The 8992-nt window shown below is 34.1% G+C and overlaps 1 protein-coding gene across 1 annotated transcript; it reads left to right on the top strand.

Moving 5' to 3' along the window:
- The first annotated feature begins 4 nt into the window (after positions 1-4).
- On the top strand, positions 5-8659 carry LOC118278281 (nischarin). The gene is made up of 4 exons (XM_035597504.2): positions 5-605; positions 921-1167; positions 2183-2301; positions 4654-8659. The coding sequence occupies exons 1-4, from the start codon at positions 165-167 to the stop codon at positions 5242-5244; spliced, it is 1398 nt and encodes a 465-aa protein (XP_035453397.2). The 5' UTR covers positions 5-164; the 3' UTR covers positions 5245-8659.
- Positions 8660-8992: the final 333 nt, after the last annotated feature.

Below are 8992 nucleotides of genomic sequence, written 5' to 3'. Positions count from 1 at the left end.
TCATTCATTCATAATTTCATCATTTCGCGATTGGTGAAGCAAAACGCGATTTTCCACACACACTGTAGTAAATGCGAGATGCGTAAAGAAATTTAATTAAATATAAATTACACTGATTAACGACCGAGCCGTCAGTGTTGGTGATTGCGTGCGTTATATACAAAATGTCTTCATTCGTGAATCACCGAGAGGATAGCACAGTGACCGTGGAGGAAACTTCAACGAAAGACAATGTTACATATTACAAAATAACTGTTAAAGTGGGTTCAGTGCGTTGGACCGTGTTGCATCGGTATAATGACTTTGTAGAGCTACATGAGAAGTTAGTCTCGGACCATGGGGTGGCTAAAGAGCTGCTCCCGCCGAAGAAAGTTATTCGTAACAAAACACCGAAATTTGTTGAGCAAAGACGCGAAGCTCTTAGTGAATACTTGAAAAATGTATTTAATTATTTAAAACTGACGATGCCGTCCGAGTTCGCTCACTTCCTAGACTTCCATTTGTATGATATATTCTTTTTGCTACAAGATTTAGCAAAGACATTGTTTTTAGAAGGCGATAAATTGTTGGAGTGTGAGAAATCACATAATTTTACTCCTTTAGAGGTATGCAGAATATTAATAATACATGATTACAATGTTTATAGACAAATCAACCTTGACCTTGCTCATAATATAATGTTTTTTTTTTAAATAATTAATATTTAAATGAATAAACTTGTAACTGTAATTTAATAATTAATTACGAACATTACCATAATAAAGAGGTTGTCTTATAAGAATACTTAACAAAATCAATAATAAAAAATTAATTTAGAACTCTATGACTCATTCCAAATTCAAATAAATTCTAATTCTACATAATCTTTGACACACTTTTCCCGCTCTATGGCTTCTATAATCCGAACTCTTTTGTTTCAGTTGCATGCAATAAGTGAGAGGTTAAAAATAGCTTGTCCTATGACTGAAAAACAAGATCAGATGTATGATTTCAGCCACATTTTGGATTTCTGCTCACAATTAAGAGCTTTAAATATAGAGGGCAGTTATGAGAAGCTTGGTACAAGTAATATTGTGCCAAATGACCTTCGATTTGATCTAATCCCATTTAAATCATTACTGGATTTGAAAATTCTGGGAGTGCCTATGGCTTGTATACAGAGTGTTGGTGAGTGTTTATTAAAAATGTATGCTATTGTATTTTTCAGCTTAATCACATAATTGTTTAATGACGAACTTATATTAATTTCAAACCATACTCAATAGCAACATGACAGCTGTGTCGTGAATATACAATCTTCTTTATCCTCAATGACATAGTAATTTAATTCAACCACAACAATATCTACAAGTACTTAATAGTTAGTAAAAAAAAACATAATTACAGTAATTATTTTTATAATTTATTTAGTTAATTATTATTATATAGCTTCTGCCAGCAGCTTTGCCCACATTCCCATGGAATAAAAAGTAACTAGTTATCACCCAAGCCCCCAGCTCATACCCTGTATAGTGTATACCAAATTTCATCAAAATCCATTAAGTAGTTTCAGCATGTATTGACAAAAAAAAAACAAACTTTCACGTTTATAATATTAGTATTATAGTTAGTGTGATTATTTAATTCTTATCATTGAACAAAGTCTGTGTATTGCATTACCTCATTGTTGCATTATCTATCTAACTATCCGACCGGCAATAGAAAACCAGTTTGAGTTACATATTCATAAAAGATAAGGCCTTGTATAGACCACAAAACAACTATAGATAGCAAAACTTAAATCTTTAGATTCCAAGTAATATAATATCTGTACACTTTTTATTTTTTATAGCATCATATTTTATTTCTATGTTTTAACTGAGCAGTGGCAAATTTTTTACTGTATGTAATATAAAGCAGCACAGATACACAACATTTTTCCCCAAAACTTATGCAATTACTTCCTTCAATTAATTATATGTAAAATTCTCATATTTTCGAAAAATCTTCTTTGAGAGAAATCATAGCGCAAGTAGTGTAAAGATTGGTTGGTGATAATACATATGTATATGTACTCTTTGGTGGGTTGGGTGTTCATATGCGGCGCCGATTGCTAACTATCAAGTAACTTATTGCTGCCAACTGACACTCCTTGTTGTCTAAATAAAAAAATAGGAAATGTAAAAAACTTTTTTTTTTCCAGGTGGCCTCCGAGACACGCTTGTTAGTTTATCAGTGTCAACAGCCAGTGTAGTCTCCCTAAACGAGTTCCTGCTCGTTGATATCCTACATAAAGACCCCTCCAGCATAGCGGACACTGTTGTAAGTATACACCTTATTTCTATCAGTATAGAGTCTATTTTTGATTGTACATGTTGGTGTAGTTTGCATAGTTAGGCTAAATTATAAATTTGATCTCCGTTTGAAGGTCGATGTTATCGGAATATTGGTGTAAGGATAAATGTACCATATGTTATGCTTTATTAGGTACATATTAGTAGTAAAAAAAACCGCTATATTTGCCTATGCGTTTGAACCGTTTTCCTTGAGTTCCGAATATGAAAAGTAAATAATTTTATCGTTTATCTAGTGATTTCTTGAGTTGTACCTGGAAATGAAATGTTAAAATCTGTTGCAATTATTTTTAATGCAATATTTACGATCAGTTTCGAATTTATGCGATTAGATTAGATTCGGAGAACCTTGTCCTCTGTATGTCTTTTGATGATAATAATAAAATTGCAAACCAGTCGACGCAGTTTGAATTTGCGTCGCGTAGCAAATATTGTAAACTGACATCATTAGGTATACTTCTTAGGTATTCTTGCAGCCTTCGCTACTCAATTGAGCAATATAATGTACCTCATCGGCTGTTTCAAGCAATCTGCTTCCATTACCTGTCCCTGTTTAAAAGATTACAGAAAACCCCCCTTTTTTAGGGGGAGGGGGAATCATCCAATGATTTCTCCTGGCTTGGGTGAGGTGAGAGGGAATATCAGACTGTTATTGACTAACCACCCCGTTCCTACTCGTGCTCTTCAAGCCGCAGCCCCGGGAACCCGCTAGGTAGTCCGCAGCTCCGGGTACAGGAAACCCCTGTATTTCTGGCGATCTCTAAAAGAAAACTCGCTATTTTATGCAGCGTTTTCTTTTTCTCCTCCTCTAACATTTTCTTCTGATATATTTCGTTGCGAGATCTAAGACAGTCATTCATGTCTCTGAGCCGCACCGATCTTCAGTGTTCCGGTGTTTTCATGGTTGTATCTACTGTAGATCCTGGCTTACAGGAGTTGCACCGATATGGAAGGTTGCAGCGGGCAAAACAGCACTAGACTATTAGATGAACAATGCATTAGACAGTTGTAAAATTGTAAAGTACATATGATCTAACTGTTGCGTTGTAAATGAGTAAGACAAGTAAGACAATGTGACGTCATTGTTTTATTATTTAGGTACTTACACAATCATGTGTTTGCGTTATTTATGGATATTATATAATTCATCATTACATTCCTTTCCGTCGTAGATACCTAACAGGGTGTAAACGGAACACCTGTTTGCGGCGTTTAGGAGCGTTCCGTATTTTTGTAATATTGGAATACATTTTTTTTTATGAAACACGAGCAGGCGTGTCACCCGATGGTAAGCAATCGCCGCCGCCTATGGACACTTGAAACATCAGAGACGTTACAAGTGCGTTGCCGGCTTTTTGGGGGTTAGGAATTTAAAGGTTTATTGTTCGGGATTCGGAGATTGGGAAGATTGGGAAGGAGGGAATTGGGTCTCTTATTTAATAACTACAAAATATATATATATCTATGCAGTCCACGTGATAAACTAAATCAATTTATTATTTAACGTCACAGAATAACTAAATATAAAATAATATCAATATGTATCAAAATATACAACTAAACACTAAATTATCATATTAAATAGTAGTGCGACCTCGACACACGTGTGGTCAGTGAGTCAATAGCTTTATCTGAGCGCGATTGTTGTAATTATCTGACACTAAATAGGTCGTATACATAGCTAGCATATCAAACTATACCCGTCTGTTTAATTCAATTTCATTTCGACTTTATTACAAAGTCATTAAAGTTTTAAATACAGTATAATAGATATGTAGATTGGTGTATGTTGAGTTGAGCTCATGTAAGCATGTCAAAATATACCCTGCTGTCAAAATCAAAATCGACCTTATAGCGTAATGAATTAAGTTGAAATTGTAGAGACAGTTGACGTGTACGTTGAACTGCTGTTGATGTATGATGCCTAACTTACAACTATGTCGGTCATGTTTAGAATTTTACTGATAAAAATTGAGCCGCGTATACATAATGCTTTTAATGTATTTGTTTGAGCGTAATAAAGTATAATTAACCCATTTTTAGACGCTGTGTATAATTTGGGAATACCTAATAAATAATTTCGGGTACGAGTAGAAACGTTGCATTGTACAGTATACATAAAAAACACATTTAAAGACGGCAATAGGCTCACAGGCCCCTATTACACGAAACTTATAACAGAAATGGTGAAAACTGGGTGTACAGTGACATTATGTGCCGTGTGTGCACCTCTGCCCACCCCTTCAGGGATAAAAGGCGTGAAAATACATAATATAGTATAAGCAAATGTAAACTAACTTACCAACACCATTGTTCACAGAAATGGAAGAAATTATCCGTAATCAACTTCGCGAGCAACAACATCGACAACGTGGACTGGGCCATCAAATTGGTCCCGAGGTTACAACACCTAAGCCTCAGCTCAAACAAACTGAAAGAACTATGTGATATCTCCTGCCTTCACGACCTACGAGTCCTTAATCTATCTATGAACAGCTTCTCAGTATGTGAGAATTGGCACGCGAAAATAGGTAACATAGTCAGAATAGACCTATCACAAAATAGGGTAGAAAGCCTACAAGGATTTTCGCGCCTCTATTCCCTAGAAAGCCTTGATTTAAGCTGCAATGTCATAACGGACGTTGAAGAAGTCCAACATATATGTAAGCTGCCATGTTTAGAGTATCTGTGGTTAACCGCCAACCCAGTGGCGTCATCTATTGACTACAGGGTGAAAGTTCTCGAGCAATTCAATGCACGTATGACAGAACTCTGTTTGGACAATGAAAAGGCGTCGGAAAAGGAATTGGATACGGCGAGAGTGTTGCAAGCCTTAAGAGTCGTGAAAGAAGGTAAGACGCCAAGCTTTTTACAGAATAACAACACTAGCCATAGCTTTAATAAAAGTTGACAAGAAAATTTAAGTTAGATCGATTGAATTTAGATGTTTTTTGATAAATTATTCGATTTAGTTTTTATTTTCGCTATTGAAAAAATGTATAAAAGATCTTTATTTTTAGTTGAATCTATAAATTATTTTGTTATTATATTTAGATTTTAATTGCTCTATTTAGTTGACGTATTTTAAGTGAAATCGTGTGCTTATTATTTGTTACATTTGACGAAGGACCCCTAAGTTCAACTTGTGATAATAATTTAATTATTATTGTAATACTTCTCTTGTTTCTTGCTATTTTTCTTACGATTCTATATACTATTCCTTATTTGTTATATCTAAGAATGTTTTCCGATTTGGTACACCTATAAAAATCTGCATAGAAATAGACTTTTCTGTGCATTCCTTCGATTGATGTTTTAAATCTTTTAATTTATTTATAAGGATTGGTTAGGCAAAAACAAGAAGGCCTAGTCTCTCCTAACATACAGCCTAATGGTGCTTTTCCACCAGAGACGTGCTATGTATCTATTATGCTACGAAGATGTAATAGATAACGTGTGAAACAATGTGACCGTTTCCAATAATACTACGCTATGTAGCTGTGCGATGAAGATGCGCAGCTCGCAGTACGCGATGTATCGATAGTAAGGAAGCCATCCATAGCACACATTCATAGCACCCATCTTTCCACATTAAAAACATAGCTTAGGTGAGTTTCCACCAGCGCTAAGCTATGTGTACCAATGAATATGATTGGTCGAAGCTAAACGCCTCCACAGCAACGTAGCATAGCACATCTCTGATGAAAAAACACCCGAAAGTACGCGTGACGTACCTATAAAATACCATTTTAGAATGCAGTCTTTTTGCATATTTTCAAATACTTTTGATAAAACTTGTATAATAATATTGTCTCGTTTACAAATGTGATATTCGATAATCGTGTAACTGATATATTTAATGATTATAATGGAAATGACCAACTATGTCTAGATTTGTAGGTTAAGGATCAGTACAGATCAAGGAATTATAACTCATTTGCATTCGATAGTAAACTTTATTGTGTATAGGTATGTAAGATGCAATTTTGCACTTTAGAGTAATGCACTCAGAGATAAAAATTAGACAAAGGGACTTTTTTTGTTATAGAAATAAAAGTGTATAAGTGTGACCCCTCTGGGATTATTTTGACCCAAACTAATATTAACCCTAAAACAAAGCGTCTGTACGTTTGTCATTGGTTTATAGTTCAGAAGTCAGTAGCACACTCTGATAAATCTTGACTTAAATGGTTAAGGTTACCCGGAGCCGCGGACTGCCTAGCGGGTTACCGCCTATGGTTCAGCAATGAACTATCATGGATTGAAGATTATGATAATTTCATAAGATTGGTACACAATGAGGCTTCGGAATCAAAATAACCTGAAGTTACGATAAATTATCAAAGTCAACATTATTTATTTCAAATATACTGGGAAAGCACTCTTCAACGTCAAAGCAAATATTACAATATAAAAAAAAAATATTTGATCTATACTGATCCATAACCATTTTAAAAAATTGATTATTGTGTAAATAATTGTCTTAAAAATGCTTTCTAGTTCTAGTGCGCATTCCTAAATGCATTTTGACTAGCAAATATAAGATTAATGGAGTTTAGAAAAGTGTCCTTTTACATTTATCTACAAGAGTTTATGAACGATAATAAATAAAATAATGTGTGTAATATTTACATTATAAAATGTTCCCTTTTTAATTTGTATGTATCTATTCTGTAGAAAAAAATCTAGACAATAAAGATATTTAATCGTGACTCACTAAAAGAGTTGACATAAATATCCAAGAAAATATTTAAAAACATTAAAAAATAATGCTCCAATTATCCTGTCACAAATATTTATCTTACTTGTTCATCGTATCACACGTGCACGGCTGGATCGATATCAATACATCAACATATTATTTTCATTACGACTTTATAGCCAGTTTTTTTTTTTTTTTTGAAAAATTCGTTGAGAATGTCTTCTCGATAACTTTTCTAATTACTATGTGGCTCGTGCCACCTCTTTTATATCGTAAAAAAACGTTGCCCCACACTATAATTTCTCCTGTATCGTGGGTGCGTTTACAAACATACTAGTTTACATACACTCTATGTACTACTTCGAGGATTAAAATTCTCAACGTTATGTGTCTTAAGTTTTATTATAATCATGCCTCAAGTTGGCAGTTTGACACGAATAGATACTGTGACCATACTAAATATCATCTAATGAGGTTACAAGTGCACAGATATATAACTTATGTATATTTTGTTATTATTATTACTTCTATATAATTGTTACTTTGTTCGCTATTGAATATACTAGGACACGGGAATATAATTACCAATTGTAATATAACTTTTTCAGTGAGTTTTGTGATGTTTTTGGGAATATTCTGAGCCTGGGAATTATCGGCTAACACAAGTAACTGTTTGACAAGGAAATCGACTAGTTTCAAGTCATGCTAGAGGCTCATATTCATGAGCTGTTCAGTAGCAGCGCGATAGTCACCGCCACCGCGTCGTGTGTCGCGGAATGATGCTTATGAATATGAAGCCTCTAGCATGGCTAATCTATATACCTAGATATGTTGTTTCTAACTACGGAGTTATTATAAAATAATAATGAATATATTGAAAAAAAAAATAGTATTTTATAATTATAATAATGATCGATACTCCAGCTGTGGGTAAATAATGATTGATTTTTGTGCCTAATATGTATAGCTAAGAAAGGGCATTAATGCATTAGACCTAACTGGTAAACGATAGAAAACAATCAAATGTGGTATTTATTACTATAGAAATAAAGTCGATAATAACAGCATTCTGATTAAAATTTGTACTTTCATAAATTCTTCCTTCGGGACCATTTCTTTTTTATTTTCATGTACACTTTGTAAATATGCCTTTTCATAATGATGTAGTAATACAATATGGCTGCGTTACTATGTGCCTCTCTGTCTAACATAGAATGTGTGAACGAGAGGTAGATAGGTAGCACTAGAAAAACTAAGATTTTTTGTTGTATACTTATAACTTTTATGATTTAAAATTGTTTAACACTGACTTTACATGTTGGCTTGTTGGTAACAACGCAGATATAGCATTGGTTTCAATGTTGGGCCAACCATCTTATAGGTACTCTAGGTATTGGATTTTCGACTTTACATCAAAGGAATATAGTTTAAAATCTAATAAAGAAATAAGCCGCCAACATTTGACCCAATGTGTGGAGCCAGTGTAACGCTAAAAGCACTTGTTTACTATTAGTATTAACTCAAGTATTAAGTATGTGATCGAAATATTTGTATATAATGTTTATTTTAATGGTGACGATTTATTTATAATTATTATTCAATATAAGTTATATGGTTTAACCGATTTTGTGTTTTATTTGCTTTTTAGTAACGAGTCCTTAAAATGTAAGTACTTATACTTTTATGGGGTAATGGATCAAAGTTTAAACGAGCAGATGGATTAAAATGGTACCCTTAGAACGAGTTCGCTTTAAATCGAAACGAGAGCGTGTTCAGCGCTCTGATTGGCCGACTCGAATAAACCAACCAATCACAGCACCGAACGCGGTCTCGTTTCGTTTAGAAAGGGTACAGAGCAGATATTATTATAAATGCGTCGCCTTTTTTGCGGGGAATCAGGGTCTCAACGTCCACACGGCTGCTGAGGCCGTAGTAACACTCACACTCATATTAAAGG

This window comes from Spodoptera frugiperda, chromosome 18 (genome assembly GCF_023101765.2).
Source record: "Spodoptera frugiperda isolate SF20-4 chromosome 18, AGI-APGP_CSIRO_Sfru_2.0, whole genome shotgun sequence".
Lineage (NCBI taxonomy): Eukaryota > Metazoa > Arthropoda > Insecta > Lepidoptera > Noctuidae > Spodoptera > Spodoptera frugiperda.
This window is presented reverse-complemented; position numbering and strand designations above follow the sequence as displayed.